At 36.2% G+C, this 18,324-nt stretch overlaps 1 protein-coding gene across 2 annotated transcripts in view; it reads left to right on the top strand.

Moving 5' to 3' along the window:
* LOC124119292 (tetratricopeptide repeat protein 28-like) overlaps window positions 1-18,324 on the top strand; it is a 309,240-nt gene that overhangs the window by 14,412 nt on the left and 276,504 nt on the right. For both annotated transcript variants that reach the window (XR_006858615.1, XM_046481753.2), the window contains exon 2: window positions 8,367-8,645. Coding sequence is in view for 1 of the 2 variants with exons in the window: in XM_046481753.2 (XP_046337709.1) it covers window positions 8,367-8,645 (279 nt within the window). In the remaining variant the exon portion in view is untranslated. The remainder of the gene's footprint in view (window positions 1-8,366; window positions 8,646-18,324) is intronic.

Genomic DNA, 18,324 nt, shown 5'->3' with positions numbered 1-18,324 from the left:
CTGCATAATTTAATCTCCTCAATTTATTTTTGATCTTATGAAGATCAAACTAACTCATGTAAGAAATTAAATATGTTTTCACAATGAAATTGATTGATTCTCCAAACATGAAAGAATACCAGAGTCCTTTTTTTGTGTTAATTATCTTTATTGGCATAATATTCAGTTCAGAAACAGATGACTGCTAAAATGTCATGCATTGTAATCAAATACTAGTACACATGCACAAGTATGCCAAGATATTTAATAAAATAATGAGAGTCATTGTGCAATGCAAATATCTGTTGGTGTGAAGAGAAAAAAGAATAACATTAATAATTTGTTTATGTTGGAATTTGAAACATCAGTTTAGAACAAGGAAACATAAAAAGCAAGGCCTGATGAAGTTAAGTGTGATAACTACTGATTCACGACACCCATTTTCTGAAGAACATTTAATTGCAAAGGCTCATTACCCCTGGAGCCATGACATCTATATACCTTGAAACACTTAATTGCTGTTGTTTATATGATGCTAATCCTAATTGTGAATCCCCATTTTTGTGTACATCGACCGTCTGCCATCCTGCTGATGAATTACTGTTTACATTTATATTTATTACTTACAAAATGTCAGGTGACCTTGGCTATATAAGCCTTGGTCCAGAGAGAAAGGAGAAAAGAAAGGTCTTACCCTTAGCCTAGCTAGGGTTAGGGTGGGTGCTTCGGGGCACCTAGACAACAACCACTACCACTATGTGCTGACCCTGCACTGTATATACCGCAAGCCAACGTCTCCAAGTTGTCACTTCCTACAGGAACCCCCGGTTCGCCCCGATTATGTTTCTAGGTTTGTAGCACCATACCCGTGCTCGTGGGTTTCACCGAAGTGGTAAACGTCTAAGACCTGCATCACTTCAAGCTTTCCTCCCACATTAAGCTGACACGCCGCGATATAACTGGAATACTGTTAAAAAGCGGCGTTAAACCCAACTCACTCACTCCTACAGGAACCATACGTCACAGACCACACGCGTTGTTAATTAATGAGCTTTATCTGTGTTACAATCATATGATTATTGTCAATGCAAACTGGATGTAGACACTGCAATGTTAATACAATCAACATTATAGAGATTGAAAATTAGTATGAATATATTGTTTTATTTTATAAAAATTGTAGTTGGTACAAATACTCTTGAATATGTATTTTAACCAATATATAGGGTCCTCTGTGTCTGAAAATTATTTTTTTTCTACTTTGTAAAATTTAAAAAAGGCCAATATAATACATGTTTATATCTTTCATTGATCATATTGAAATATAATCATTGTTGTATTTGGCAACAAACAGCCACCATTCATACATAAAATCCTTTTATACAACATACATCAATTAACCCTTAAATATCAGATTTCAGTGATTTCCATTTCCTTTATTTTAACATTGTATTTTGATATCGTGTTGATGACATAATTTTACAGTGCCTGTTTCTCATACAATTTCTTGAAAACATTTCTCATTGCTCTCAGTTATATATCTGACAAAAACTTACATGTGTTGCTGTCAATATTCACAACATTGAGGCTATGGGCAACTTTACGTTGCATTAGACCTTCACATTTCGCGTACCGCTGTACAAACTGAAATGCATGCATATGATGTAGCCTGCTCGGCAATACTGCAACATAGATATAGGAACGTATACAAAATCTACTTAATTTTTAAAAGTGTGATATTCATATATCAAGGGCAACACTTTCAGTACCGATTGCAAAACATCAACAAAGCGACCTGGAATGAACGATCAGCTGATCTCACCGCATCGCATGGAACGCCTATCTGGTGGTTAACTTACAATATAATCAGTCGTGGTCATTCCTGATGTATCATTAAATCAAGGAACATTTATTTCCGGGCATGACAATAGATAAACCATTGTTTAGGCGAAAAGATATGCTGTCCACACACAAGCGTGACCGTTGCCGATAGAAGTGAAGGTTAGACTAGTTAACTGTCTATAGGCGTCATAGTAACATGTAGTGCTCGTATCGCGCATACCACATGCGCCGTCAGTTTAAGATTGGACAGTCCGGGTCAGCACACCTAGCGGGTTAGTGAAGGGAAGATAAATTGAAAAGGATCGCCCATTGATCTTGCTTAAATGTTTTGAGAGTATACATCAACCTTATTAAATGTATATTATGGGGCATAAATATCTTAGTAAGCCAAATGCTTTCACCTTTATTAACTTGGACCCCCCTCAAGGGTTGCAACGGGTGATACTCCCATATAAATAATACTGCAACGTTGACGCTCATGTTTCTTGAGCCATTTAATTAATAGACCGGGTAATATTTAGAAGGCATCTTCTGGTGCATCTCCAAACAAGACTTCAATAATAAGTGTAGAAAGATCAGGTATAGTGTTCAAGTTCTGTCTTATATCATTGAATTCAGTAACCAAATTTAAACTGACAATTTTTAATGATGGACGACTCAATAACATATGACCTGGGTTTTCTGGCAGGGGAGAGACTAGCACACTTTTTCGTTTTGAGGGGTTATAAGCCCCGAGTATGACCCCACTATTTATTATCTTAGTTAATTGATGTGCCTTACCCGTCATCACATTTGGTGGGATAATGATGATATTCAGTAGCCTCTCGATTTTTGCTTCGACCATAGTCCATTTATTATCATCGTTGTAAGTAAGATTGTATGAAGTGTTTTTATTGAGTCTACTGATGTTGACATCACTTAAATCTCCTGGATTAGCTGTGAATACAACTTCTTTCCGCTTGTTCACATTATCTAGTAAGTGTAAAGCGTATAACTTGTCATCGGTACCAGGTTTACCGAATCCTTCTGTGTCTCCAAGATCGGAAAGCGCAATTGTATTACATTGTCTGAGTGTTCCAGGGCCTGATGAATCAACCATTATTTATAATATGGAGCATTACATTCAAGTATCCTATATGTACAGGTTGGTGTTTTACATCTAATACAGAAATTTTGAGATCTGAAATAATACCCCGCTTTCACTTTTTATATTGTAATGATGAGAAAGATTCCGTTCTACTGCTATTGTATTTTTCATCTTTGACTGGAATAGCTCTTAGCAGAGTTGAAGGACTTTCGAGTTGAATATTATCCGTTGTACTGTTCTGATCAAGATGGATGCACAACTCTTTATAGGGAACTAAATTGGGTAATTTAACTCCATGCAATGTTTCGATGGGTAATATATATTCTCTCGGTAATCCAAGCGTATTTATTCCTAAGTTCTTGTAAAGATATACATCCTTTTCTCTAGTGCTTAAAATCAGCATCCCATTCGACTCATTTTGTGTGACTAGCTCCCAAAGCTTAAAAATGTCATCATTGAGTGAGCATACACTGTAATACCCATCAGATATAGTGTGGTGTTTGCCACCTATTGCAAACACATTATTATCTCTCACAGCATTTATATTGGTCCACCGCGGGTAATACGTTACATCACATAGAGCGACTTCAAGTTTCCCAGCTGAGTTATCGATAGCATGAAGCAGTTGAATAGACTGGCCATTTGTTATTCCTGGGAGTGTAACATACATATTAAATATGCAAAGATACTATATCATAACTTAAATATGAAATCAACTTACATTACTAATCAGTCGATTTCAGTAAGTGCCTCTGGTGCTAAGTTTTTTGTTCATTTCCCCGATATCTTTGAAAAATACAGGGTCACAGCAACTAGCGATAAAATGGTGCATGATTGGTTCCACAATCCAATGTAATTTTGGCAGAACCAGTTAAACTTTGCCATATGGTGTGCCTCAACAAGATGTGGTGTATCTCTTTATGCCCCAGGATTTGAACTAAATAAGTCTGTTTTATCATTTCACATGTACTATCAGATTAGACGTATACTTAAAGAAATTAGTACCCCATTACCACAGGATCGAGCATGGAATTCCTTAAATAATCTGTACAATAGGTTCGCGTATGAGCGTATTTGTCAGGAATTTAATATTTCTATGAGTAAAGATTGGCGCATTAAAGGACTTAACCATGGTCTATGTGTTCCGTACAATGGACAAAAAACTGTTAAAGAAGAAAGCGATGATTTAGTTCACCAAATTCACCCCAAACCATTCAATCCATTTAGGTTGTTACAGACAAACAAACTTTATGTAGGAATACATGATCTTTATTCAAAAATGCATTATTGGTATCACGGCTGGGTACTTTCAAGTAACGATTGGAGAGGAGACTACATTTGGGGGCAGGACTATACATGTCTCCAAGTAATATGGAACTTAAGATCGGTTAAGTGATCGGTTATAATAATAAAATTGTTATTGCTTCCGATTAACAAAAACCAGGTATAAATTCAGATATTAACACTGAATTAATAACGCAAACAAACACAGGCGAAACGGGAATAGTAAAACCACAGATATCTTCAAAACCACAGATATCTTCAAAACCACATGTTTCACAGTCATCTACTGACGCACAACCACAAGTGCCGCCCATCTCAGGACTTACCTCAATTGGTGGACAGTAGAGTTGAACGTCGTAAGAGGTGTCTCCTTACCATAGCTATCTCCAGCATCACACCTATTTGTAGATGCATCTCTGTAGGTTTGGGGTGCACATCTATCTGGAGGACCAGACAGTGTCAGTGCTGTGATCAACAACCTAGAGTTTGATCATGCCTTGGTGGCCGTCGAGAGGGTCTTTCGTGGTCCTAAAAACCTTGCAGGAAGCGAACCACTACTTCTACCGGGGTGGCCCAACCTACTGGTGCATTCATACAGCAGGCAACCACACTCCACGCCAGGCAGGTTTCATCTACATGCCTGCTTCATTTACAAAGAGCCCGGGACAGGAAAGGCTATTTGGCACAAGGCTATTGCTATAACACATAGACCCTCGACTCGAGGCCTTTACAATGATCAGTGGTTATCATTTGAAACCTATTGTAAGACCACGGCAGCAAGAGTGAGCAAGATTCATGCGATTGATATCACTCATACATGTACACTTTGAGCGGGGTACGCAGGGAGCGGTCCACCTTGGGTTATGCTTTGATTTTATTGGTCTTTCACTATCCCACCTTTATCGTCCATCAAGGGAGTGGAAGACAAGGATTAACTCATATTATGCCCAATGCATGTACTGCAAGTTTTCCAAGACTAGGTGTGGTAAGTGGAAACGATTGTTTATCCCTGTTTATGAGACGCCCATGACCAAAGTCAACCGCAATATCATTTCCTTATGGTTGCGAGCTATCATTCTTCAGGCTAACAAGATTGCTAATCTTGAACCACCAATAGCTAATAACCCCCTTGAGATTGAGGCTGTTGCCTCGATGATGGCTCCACACAGTAATTGTTCTATGAGAGCCATCATGGAAGGATGTTTTGGAGGTCAGACTCGGTCTTCAGCAGCCACTATCTGAGGGACGTGGCTTTAGAAGACATCAAGGGAATTCGCAGTTTTGGACCACTGGTTGTAGCACAGCTTGTAACCCCTCATGGTTTATTCTACCTACAGTGTGTTATTGCATGATGATCACTGTGATCTGTGATCGTGGTGTTTGTGTATTCATTGTGAAGTCATATACTTGTCACTTATCACCCTTCACTTAATCATGGATGCCTACCGCCAGGGATAAAGAGTACACAATGATGCATTAAATTAACAAAATGGGATCCATGCAGTGAAGATCTTCTAGAATGGATCTTCTATTTCTGTCAGCTGGCCAAACCAGCACCAACTGAGTGAAAGCTCTATCCATATCCATTGGAGCCCCAATAATAATAAATTGAATGATTACAGTAAGGCTTTTTAGGCTTTCAGGCTTGGAGCCCTTATAATAAATCGAACGATTACAATATGGCTCTACAGCTTTCAGCTTGGAGCCCTAAGTGGAAAACAATCACATCAAGGGGAGATAATTTCTTCTGGAAGTGTTCATTGTAAGCTGGAAGCTTCTGACAATGTTACCCCTTCCGCATATATGTCTACAGTATCACTACCATCAGTCACAGCTTCCCACTTGTACAAGGTTAGCCACAACCATGCATGGAGTTTAAATTTGCAGACTGATACCGTTATGTTTACGAACAAGTGATGACAGTCTTGATGCTGAATACCCTTTTCTTGGCTAAAGTATTTTGTTGAATTTCTTAGATAGAAATCCTAAGGTGGACTGAGGTATAAAAATTAGATTGTGAAAGTGAATTTTGCAAATTCAGCAATAAATATCAACAAAAAAATGACATTTCTGAAATACTCTTTCACTGATATTCCTGTAATTATGAATTACAGGTAACACTAGCAATTGGGAAAGTCTGATAAATGTTTATATTTTCAAAATACCATTATCATCATCATGATAATGTGCAGTGCAGTTATGTCCTTTATATCTGTCGGTTCTGTGGAGTTTGTATTAGTTTATAACTGTCAGTATGTGTTAACTGTGTTTCTTTCTGTTAGTGCAATGTCAATCTTTGGTCAGTATCTGTGTCTTGTTCAAGGACTGGTTCATTGGTATTAGGAAGTGCTTTATTGGGTTCTTCTGGTCAATTGCAAATGGGATATTGTCAAAGTGTTAAAGTAAAGTTTTCAGAAAACTTTAAATGCTGCTTATTTGCTTTGCTTTGCTGAAGAGGTTGAATTAGTTTCAATTTTAACAACAATTTAGAACATGACAATTTCCTATGATCTTGGACTTTCTTTTGGCTTCATACTGCCACAAGTGTATGTAAATGATTCATATTGAGAGTTTAGAAACAAAACTGGCATTCTTTTCAGGACCATTAGATACCTGATGTAACTGTCATGGCCATGGCACTGTAGCTAACCTGGATAAATAGACAGCAGTTTTATATGTCGAAAGGTTGCTGTCAGCATTGATAATCAAATTGTTTCTGCATAAATACTGAGGACGAAAACTTAAGACAAAGTCAAAAGGAAGTTAAAACAAGGTTAAAACTTCTAATATTGCAAAAACATGGAACATATGTGTTGAGTTCCTCTGTACTAACTAACATAGTTTCTTGTTTGAATTGTTTGACACAGTAAGCAAGTAAGGACATTACTGCAATCATGTATCACCGGAAATAGCATGTCAACAATTCGGTACTGTACCCTGGTTAGTTCTGTTATTATGCTATGATGTCACTTAAAGTAGTCAGTATATTTCTGGCTTTACATATATTATCTATTTCATTCATTTCATTAAAAATTCATTGAATATTGTTAACACTCATTTAGGTGAAACTGTGTGAGAGATCCCCATTATTGACAGTAACAACACTCAGATCACTGCGGCTGACACATTGAAATGGACCCCATTTATATCAGAATGAATACATATACAATAACTGCCATACTCACAATGAGTCTAAGATTTTGATATTTGACCATTGTATGTTAGTACGATCGATATTGTTTTCATGATTCAAATAAAACCATGGGATTCATTCATGCTGTGATTTCTGATTGGATGATATCAAACTATAACATGTATAATATACATAAATACTAACTGGTACAATATAACAAAGTGCTATGCTTATGATTTCTTTTTCAATATGTGTCTATGTTATGGGTCTCTGTTTGCTTTGAAACTTAAAATTTCTTTTTCTGCTGAGATACATATCAATATTTTCGCTTTGCATCTTTTACAAGTCCCAAGCTACAATGAAGTAAACTTTTCATTTTGAAGAATTCAAAATGGCTGCTGCAGCTGCTCACATAAGTGAAAACAACAGCTTTTCTGCCAACCACTTCTCCTCAAACTTTCAGTGTATGTGCATATATTTCTTTTCTACAAATAAGGTTTGTGTTTTGGAACACTAAAAAATGTTGTCAGGACATGTTCGAAATAGGGTGTTTGTAATGGGTTGAGTATACAAGTTTGTCTACACATGCTTACGGTACTTGTCAAATGTGTTAGGGTATGTTAAGAAGACCCTGTTCATGCTCACATAAATATATTGTAAACTAAAAATATCATAATACATGTATATGTATTCTGTTGTTCTTTAGAGTGCGACTAAGAAAGGGATGCAACTCTCAACATGTATTTAACTGATACAGACTGAATACTAAGTTATATCCTAAATAGACTGATTCAATTGCCTTGACAAATTGTGCATATTCAACGTGTATTGTCCATGACGTTGAGCTTCTTCTTCAAATATATTTCTTTTCTTTAATTCTTTTTAATTACAGAAAAAAGGCCCGATTTTCATGTCGCCCCTTCATCCCCACATGGCTATGTGGTAGTGGGGCATTTGAAATTAATGTTGGGGATAATATGAGCTTCCTTCTGTTACAGGCATCAAACTGTCATTGATATGATTTCTAATTGTATATTGCAGACCAATGTTGGTGCACTTGGCGGAGAAATGGATACTGTTGGTCGAGACAGCCCAAACAATCAGGCTCTTTTTTTGCAAAAAATAAGGGAAAGTAATGAAGCTGTCAACAATGGGGACTACCACCGTGCAATTCAGCTATATTCAGAAGCAATCCATCTCGACTCTAACAATCACATCCTATACACCAATCGGTCTGCTGCATTTCTCAAAGTTAACCAGTATCAACGAAGTCTTGAAGATGCACAAAAGGCCAGAAGTCTGAACTCAAAGTGGTCTAAGGTAAGAAAATCTATTGTTTACAGGAATGTGAGCTTATTGAGCTAATGGTAGAGCATGATGTCCTTCCTCTGTTGGGAAATAGTGTATGACTTGCATGTTAAACTTCTCCTGCCTTTGATTAGCCGGAAAGTGTTTACATTCCTAATATTTTTATCCCCCGCACCAATGTAGTTGGCGGGGGATATAGAAATGGGTTCCGTCCGTGTGTGTGTGTGTGTGTGTGTGTGTGTGCGCGTGCGCGTGCGCGTGCGCGTGTGCGTGTGCGTGTGCATCCTGAAATCGTTTCCGGAGCATAACTCAGAAACCGTTAAATATTTCTCTTCGAAACTTTGCATGTCTATCAGACTCATGCTGAACTGGTGCCTTTTGCTATTTAGGAATTTTATTAATTTTTATTTTTTACGTTTCCATGGCAACAAGTTGGACTTAGGTTCTACAAGGGTGCTGTTCGTTTCCGGAGCGTAACTCAAAAACCGTTAAATAATTTCTTACAAAACTTTGCATGTTTACCAGACACATACTGAACTAGTGCCTTTTGCTATTTAGGAGTTTTATAATTTTTTATGTTTTACTTGACATATGCAGTATATTTGTATTACTAGAGTGAATGTGAGTGAGAAGTATGTTATATTCATCACAAAATCTAAGATGTACTGATAAGTTGTGCTGTGTTTTCTGCTACCCTGGGTGGAAGCCCATTTGTGTAACAGGTACTTCTTTTTATTAATAAAAGAAAGAAAGAAAAAAAGAACACCAAGTATGCAAAAGGTCAATGTTGACAATACAGAGTGCCAGATTGCGCTGCAATTTGTACAACATTCTAATTTTAATCTGCTTGTTCAGCTGTGTACATAATAAATATTGGAATTAAGCAACAAGACAGCGAGGTGATCAAAGCATTTGTATTGCGTCATTCCTCATGCACCCACTGTGTGACGTCATGAACATTTTGCCATTCTGTGAAGCATTTAGTCAATGTCACCTGGAAAAGCGGGACCTTTAGAAAAATGCCCTTTGTAAGCACTGACGTTCTTTAGAAACATTGTTTTGTTTTTTTACCTTTGTTAGTAATATTTAATATTGACTATTATTGTGTACTTCTGTCCTTTATTTCAACTGATGTATTTGGCCACCCATGGCATCTGGGTAGGCTGCCACTATGAAATAGGGATTAGTGTCTGTCTGTCTGTCTGTCTGTCTGTCTGTCTGTCTGTCTGTCTGTCTCTCTCTCTCTCTCTCTCTCTCTCTCTCTCATGATGATGATGGAACAAAGATATTTTACTATTTTTCCTTCACGCTGTTGTGTATACACATTGAGGAAAAATTCAATGCCAAAAGTAAGAGACATTCTTCTAAATGATGAAGTTCAAGACAGATATAAACAGGTCAGTTTGACGAGAGGTTTTTTTTCATGTCAGATGTCAAGACAAACATTGCTGGTGAAACCATCTAAATGACACCTTGAAAAATATAAAATCAAATTGTTTAGAAAAGAGCACACACAGAGGTCTGACACATTGTCAAGCTTGTTAATTTTATTTTGTTATTTAAATGTCCAACATATAACATAAATAATTAAGTGACACAAAACGTTTGCCATATGTTTTGGGAAAAAAATGAGGTAAACCAATTTAAAATTAAAAGGTCTTAGAAGAAGTCCCTTAAAATATGTTTTTAAGATTGTATGAATTCTTTTTGCTTGACAGTAAATAACATTTTAAAGGTACCCTAACTTAATTTACATATGTGGCAAGTGCTTCCACAGTGTGAATGCTGTCAGCTGCATGCTTTTGCTATAACATGGAGCCCAGTCAAGAACAATGCCAACATATTTCACCAACTTCACAATTGAAGATTTTGATCTTTAATCCAAGTCTGTTTACAATGCATTGTGCTAAGCTAAGATTTCAAGTGGAAAAGAAATAGCTGTGGTCATTCTAAAGTTGATGGTAACAAAGGTTGTTGAGTGAAAGCGGACCCCCTGGCTTTGACATTGATACCCTGAAACTTTCTCATAAAGAAAAGGGACTTTCTGCACCTGACCTCTCTCTTATATGGAAATGGGCAGACCCCATCATATTTGGCTGGTCCATTGTGTGGTTCTCCTCCCATCTTGCACTACCTTCAGGGTTTCATTGTTATTTCATATTTGCATCAGTTTGTGTTATAGATGTACAATGAAAACAGATGGAATATGTCCCCTGGAAAAAGACTAGTGAAACCTATTAAGTATTGGAAGGTTGGAAGACTGTCTTCTTGACTGTTCTATAATTGTAAGTGGTGACAAAAATGTTCTATCCATTTGGAAACCGGGTAGAATGATGAAATGGTCCTATCGATATCGACCTAAAAGAAAAAAGGTTTGTATTATTCTTGAGAAAATCGTACCTATCAGATTTGCAGTTTTAATGATTTTTTGTGAGAAAACAAATGCCAAAATATGACATTTATCTCCATCATGTACTGCAAATTACTATTGATTTTTAAATGAAACATCAATTTCATCAGGATCATCAGTTTCAGTGAGATTCAGGGAAAACTGATCCACCTCTATACAACATAAAGCTTTTGCAGTAGAATTTTAGCCAGCAACCAGCCTGTGAGTGAAGGCATTTCCATTGCATATATATAGATGAAAAGAAATACAATGTATCTCTGTGCTGCACTTTGGATTTCCAGTTAACTGTTTATTTAGCTATATTGCCACAAGTGTGACATGTATCGTAAAGAAGATTGTGGGCAGATGTTGTCAAAGTCTGTTGATTGTATTCCTGTTTGTACATTATTTATATTCTACCTTCTGTAGTGATGGGGGAAGATATTTACATAACCGGTACAAGTTTGTTTGACTGCAAGGTTACATTTTTGCATAAAAGTCTATGCTCATGATGTTAATCACTTCATTGTCTGGTCCAGACTTGATTGTTTACATAATGTCGTCATACAGCTGGAATATTGCTGAGTGTGGCGTTAAACAAACAAACAAAACAAAACAAGCATAAAAGTCAACCATTTTTTAGTATATCATTATGAAACATTATTATATACAATATTTCTACTGATGGTATGTGAATAAGATACATAATACATTTTTCACCCTACTTTGATTTTTTACACTGCTGTGGCCTTTAATCTTTTCATTTTCAGTTCATTTAATTGTACTGTGTTTTTAAACTCCTTAATCCCCATGAAGCTGAAACTTTGCATTATGTCTCTAAAGTGTGCTTCAAAAGTCTTATAATTTCTTTATATGTCTGCTATGATAACATTATTGAATTTGTCATTTTGGCTCATTGCTCACCCATTTGTGCATTGTAAGTTGTAACAGTATCACTGGGGATATGTTATATATTTTAGCAGTATCACAAGGGGTACATCTCGCATTAGGTCTTATACCACGAGCAAGAGGGAGTACCCCGAGTGATACTGCTACCCCGAGTGATACTGCCACAACAAATTTATCTTACCGAAAAGATTTAATCTTCCATTGTTAAAGAACACATTCAAAATTGATAGAAAACAGCTGTTAGATTAAGCTGAGGAAATAAATATGGTTCTGCTCGGATGAACAAAACCTTCCAAATGGCGTGCTGATTTTCTTGGGGGAATTAGTCAGCAAAGAGCCGGAGTCACAGGAGACTAATCACAATTTTATTTACTATAACAATTAACAATGAACAATATCTTAACTATAGCTGAGGGTGCCACAGAGAGTCAGTACAACCCTGTGGGCTGTGGGAGAGAGATGTGTTTGGTTAGAGCGACAAACCCCTTCTGCTTAACCATGTTAACATTTTGGTTCTGTATGTATTTAACAAAACTTAGAACAATAAAAAGGAATATGATTGGTTGATACACGGTGGGGTGTGCCTTATGGTTAATGAATGGCTAGACAGAGGGGAATACTTAATCCTGTTAATCCTGATGGACTGGCACTAATCTTGTTGACATATTTACTGGGTGTTTTTAAAGAGATTATGGTGTCACTATAGACGAGCTTGTATGGGGGCTAATCCTTAATGAGTCTAAATTGAAGTAATTATACCCCCGTTTATCGGGGGGTATATAGCGTTCCATCCGTCCGTCTGTCCTTCCGTCTGAGCTTTTGTATGGCCCATAACTTTTTAACCATGCACCCTAGCTTCATCAAGCTTGCTACACACATTTACCACAATGAGTACTTGTGCCTTTTGCTAGTTTGAAGATTCTGAACTTTTTAATTTTTGCCGTTTCCATGGAAACATTAAGAAACTTAAACTTTTAGGGCGGGTGTTTTGTACGGCCTTTATCTTTTTAACTATGCACCCTAGCTTCACCAAACTTTCTACACACATTAACCACCTAAATAGACCTTTGCTAGTTTGAAGATTGTGAATTTTTTAATTTTTGCCGTTTCCATGGAAACATTAGAAACTTAAACTTTTAGGGTGGGTGTTTTGTACGGCCCATATCTTTTTACCATGCACCCTAGCTTCACCAAACGTGCTACACCCATTTACCACAATGAGTACTTGTGCCTTTTGCTAGTTTGAAGATTCTGAATTTTTTTATTTTTGCCGTTTCCATGGAATCATGGTGAAACATTAATTTTGGGTAGAGTTTTTGTACGATCCATGTTTACAATATTATGTATCCTAGCTTCAGCAAACTTGCTACATTAACCACTATGATTGTTTTTTATCCTTTATAAGATTCTGAAAGTTTTCTCTTTTGCTGTTTTCATGGAAACATGATGGAATTTAGAAATTTTGATGACTGGTTTTGTATAGCTGATATATTTTCCAAAATTGTTTCCACACATGTAGATCATCATTAGTATCTGTGCTTTGTGTTAGTTTGAATTTATGAATTCTTTACCATATCTGTTAAGGCTAGATGGAAATTATTAATTTATTGATTTTCTTATATGATATTGTTCCATTTTTTATGTGTTTTTATAGCAACAATTTTTTTGTCCTTTTGTTAATCAACTTATGAAACTCCTCAATCAAATTTTTATACAAAGGTGTTCATGGTGATCTACTTCATCGTAGTAAACACTGGTAACATGGGGATTTGGAGGGGGGGGGGGGGGGTTGGGGTCAATTGTCACTGGAACTTAATCTTAGTTTTTAAAACATTGAAGTTAAAATCAGTTAGAAATATGTAATATTTCATTAATTAACAAACTATTTACTATTTGTTGTTGACCGGCGGGGATAACAGGGGTATGTGAGCTTTGCTCACTTCTTTCTTGTTGCTGAATGTTATTCTAATATAGGTGATGACTTAAATAAAATAGTTCAAGGCAATCTATAAGACTATGTAGACATATCTTTTGTCTTACTGGATATTATGTCTGGGAGATGGGATCTTGGTACCTTTGGCTAGTATTTATCTAAAAGCTTTAAATCTATTAAACTATGTAGACATAACTTTTGTCTTATTGAATAGTATGTCTAGGAGATGTGTTCTCGTTACCTCAGGCTAGCATCTATCTAAAAAGCTATAACTGAAACTACTGATATTTTATATATGCATTTTACTTGCTAAACCATAAATTTTATGAAATGATGTATAAATGTTACACCATGATAGCTCATAAAAGCACTTGATGTTGATCTAATTATTATAGGAAAACTTAGTATAAATGTTATATCATGATAATAGCTTGTGCTATGTCATGTTACTTTCATGGACTAGGAAAACGCTTTTAGCTTTTTGCTTTGAAGTGGAATTTGAGGCATTATACTCCTGTTCAGTAATCCATGTGCAGCCTGTTTTCTTTATGGTGGGGTTTTAGGGATTTATTCTTCTGCTCAGAAATCTATTTCCCTTCCAGGTAGAATACATAGTATTTCATCAAGAACACATGAACAAGTCAGATCTCGTCATTCTGACATTGAGTATGATAAGTAGTTTTATGCGTCCTGAGTTACGTTTTATACCATGAGCCAGAGGTGGAGTGAATTTAGCCCTCTCTATCTTTTCAGAAAATATGTGGATATCAATACCAGCAGCATTGTTTGTTAAGTTACTGTCTTTAGTTACATTTTATGCTATTGTGGACACTGACTGAAAGTCAACTGAACTTTTGTTGTGGCCTGTTTGTCTGTGTGACAAACATTTTCTCTGACCTTCAATAGTCCGCCACAGCTGCCATGTGTGACCTTTGCACTTACACCACACTGGAAGTTTAAAGTTTCAAATTTGTAGTTCGTCATGGGGCTCAACACATATATTCTTTTTTAAGCAATATTTTGATCTTCCTTTGACTGTGCTCTTAAATTCTCTCAAAGCCATAGTGACTCCGAAAATTTCTTCTCCAAGGAAGCTGAACTTTTGCATGAATGTTTCTCCTTATGAGGACATCATGTCTTTTTACAATCAATTGATTTATGTGTTAGTTATTAGTGCTCAGTATGTATGCAGAAAATATATAGATGAATAACAATGGTGACAGCACAGTTTTTTTAGTGTCAGTCTTTTGATTACATATTCAGGTGTGCAACATTATCAGTGGCACTAGTTTTACCAATGCTCTTATGGAATGCAAAACAATCAAACCCAAATATTGGTGATAGGGTTGGGTGGGATTGAGAAATATTATAGTCATGTGGCCTAAAAATAATTCATTTCCTTTTGATGTATATAGGTATAACTATAAAAAAATAATGATAATACTGAAACAGAGATTGTCTTCTCATGAGATACTTTGTGATTATGTGAATAATGTGCAGGACATAACTACAACAGCACCAGCGCCACAGAATAGCCTATTTACAAACAGGCAGGTCAATCGGTAGAATACCATGTTGGTTGCTGACACCAAGTTGTTAAGTGCAGTTTGAATTGATTCATTTTAACATTTGATTGATTGATTCTTAGCTGAAAATGTATGAGCTTCCTGGCTTGATATCAGTGTAATCTGAACGCTGATGCAGTGAGGGTTTATTCTGACACACCTGTGGGGGAGAAACCTATTTGACATAACTGGTACCAAACATTTGTGTGAGATCGAATTTCAGGTCTGTGATTGGCTGCTCCATGGTGATGACCTGAGGTCAGATTATGATGGACAACTTCCCTGATTGTAATTCATTGATATGTTACTGGTGCTTCAGTCAAATTTACCTACATTTGTGTCAAAACTTTGAGTCTATGTGTTAATAATTGTTCTTTGAGCTAATCTGATTTGCATTTTCAGCATCATCTTGATAATCAACTTATAAGGCAGGAATATTATGCAGAAGGTCAACTAGGTTATGAGTAGTCAGCAGTTTTACGGATGATGTCACTCATGACCCTTGTTTTATTTTAATGTGCTACTGCTGTAATCATGGTAATGAGTGTAGACAACATATGCATCGATTTGATGGCAAAATGGATGATTTTAGGGTGTACCTGTCATTTACACTTGTGTAGCACTCTCTGTTCACAGGCTATAACTAACACTAACTCATTTTTCCTTTGAAAGTATTTTGTTATCTGAGGGACATATTGTTAACAGAATGATAATGAAATTAATTATTTTATCATCTGTATTAAGTTTCTAACAAAACTAAAATGTTATATTTTGGAGGTATGACTTGAATTCAGGGTCAAAATTCACGGATCAAGAGCACTTTTATATGCATTATAATACAGAGCTATTTGGTTACAGCTTATGGTGTCAGAACATAATGACACTTTCTAAAGACTGGTAGTCAGTTTCTTTTGTGGTTTTGTAGGGGTGTGGTTGTGTTTCTTTACCAGAAACAAAGTTCAAAGTAAGTACAGTGAAAACAAGTAATTCTGTTCCTGGCTAAGTCAAGACTATGAAATTACGAGATTAAGATGAATTAGTAAACTGATTGCCATGTTACTCAAAATGAATCTTTTCAGTTGTTGATTGTCATTTTGCAGTGCTATGGTTTGAACAGCTACATTAGGCCTGCACAATAGTTGTCTATGTATGTTCTGACAGGTCTTTTTCATTTCTGCTCAGATTTCAACATGTCGTTATCATAACCACGAGGTGGGGTGGGGGATATAGGAATGGAGTTCATCCTTCCGTCCTTCTGTCCATTTGTCTGCTCCTTAAAGGGGACAAATTTTCTCAAAAGTCAGAGAAATTAAATTTTTCACACTGATTTTACTGGTCATGATCTCAAATGAGTTCGAAAATTGGTCCCTTCAATTATTGTTTGATAGAGTTATGGCTCTTGTTCTGTGCTTTCCAACTTCTGCGTGAAATGGGGACAAGTTTTTTCAGAAACTCTTGAAGTTATATGAATGAAAGTTTGCATGCTTATGTAATAAATACTTGTCAAGACTGAATTCATAAATTGGTTCCGTCAATTCTTTTTATTTTTTCAGAGTTACAGCCCTTGATACATGTTATTTTACTTTGTGCCTACTGCGTGAAATGGTTTTGAGTTTTCTCAGAAACTATGGCATGAATGAAAGTTTACATGCTTATCTAAGAGATACTTGTCAAGACTGGTCCCGTAGATTATCTTGAGCCATGTTATTTTACTTGATGCATAGAGTCTGCAATGAGCACAAGTTTTAGTCCATGAGCCAGACCCCAAAATTTCATAAAGCGGTACCACCTGGGGTGGCAAAAGCTCACTATGATTTTTTGAAAGTCATATATCCATAGATGAAAAAAAACTTTGAAAGCAATCCGGGACTCACAGCTTAGTGGTAGTAATCACCACATAAAGGCGGACTCCTGCGTCGAATCGAAGAGACCATATTTTGGGGTAGGGGAAACTAAAAAGTGGAATAACTTTACAAGCAAAAGTCATATAGTGAAGTATGACCCCTCAAAATGTTGGTAGCTAGATGCTCTATACACTGGTATGTAATATATGTTCAACACAGTAATTATATAGGTCACCAGAGGTCAAAAGGTCACAATATTTGACCCCTGACTAAAATCTTATCTCTTGCCAGAAAATAGACTAAAAATACCACACCAATGGTACTTTCTCAAACAAAGTGGGTTTTAATTGAAGCCAAGAAGTACACAAGTCTTTTAAAAGTCTGAAAAGATGGAATTTATTGTCTTTGCTGGTGTTGTGCAGAACCATTTTTGATTCATTTTTAATTATATGTGATTTTGCGCTAAATGCATGCAAAATTTGTATGAAGTTGTACTTCTTAAAATTTATTTATATGTATCATTATATATAGCTAATAGTCATGTCCTTTAAGTATTCAGGTGTTGGTTAAGCTATATTTTTATTATGTAATCAGGTTGCCACTAATCCAAGATGAATGCCATCTAGTATCAGTATATTGCTAAATATTACTCTTTGACAAATATGTTGAGTTAGAAATATGAAAGGAAGAGAAAATAAATAAAAATGTTAAATTTTGAGACAATGACTGGTCCCTTTCAATGGCTGCCTAATGAAATCAAGAACAGGGAAGTGAGCCAGGAGCATTATGTGAGTATTTGCATTGAACATATTTGTTTAAAGGAAATCAAATTCTAATATTTAGCTCTCCTTAATATGTAGAAGGGTTTAAATGATCCTCTGCATCTTGGAAATATGGACCAAAATTTCTGCAGTGTGATGAAAGCAAATGGCCTGAACAAACAGCAAATGTCAGGACATCACAAAAATCTGAAATGAAAAAGAAAGATACAAAACAATCTGTATCCCTAGTGACTTTTTCTGATACAGTTTGGTTACTGGAACCTACACTA

The sequence above is a fragment of the Haliotis rufescens genome, unplaced genomic scaffold, assembly GCF_023055435.1.
Source record: "Haliotis rufescens isolate VD_foot unplaced genomic scaffold, xgHalRufe1.0.p SCAF_36, whole genome shotgun sequence".
Lineage (NCBI taxonomy): Eukaryota > Metazoa > Mollusca > Gastropoda > Lepetellida > Haliotidae > Haliotis > Haliotis rufescens.
Note: the sequence above shows the minus strand (reverse complement) of the source record. Positions and strands in the feature narration are given on the sequence as shown.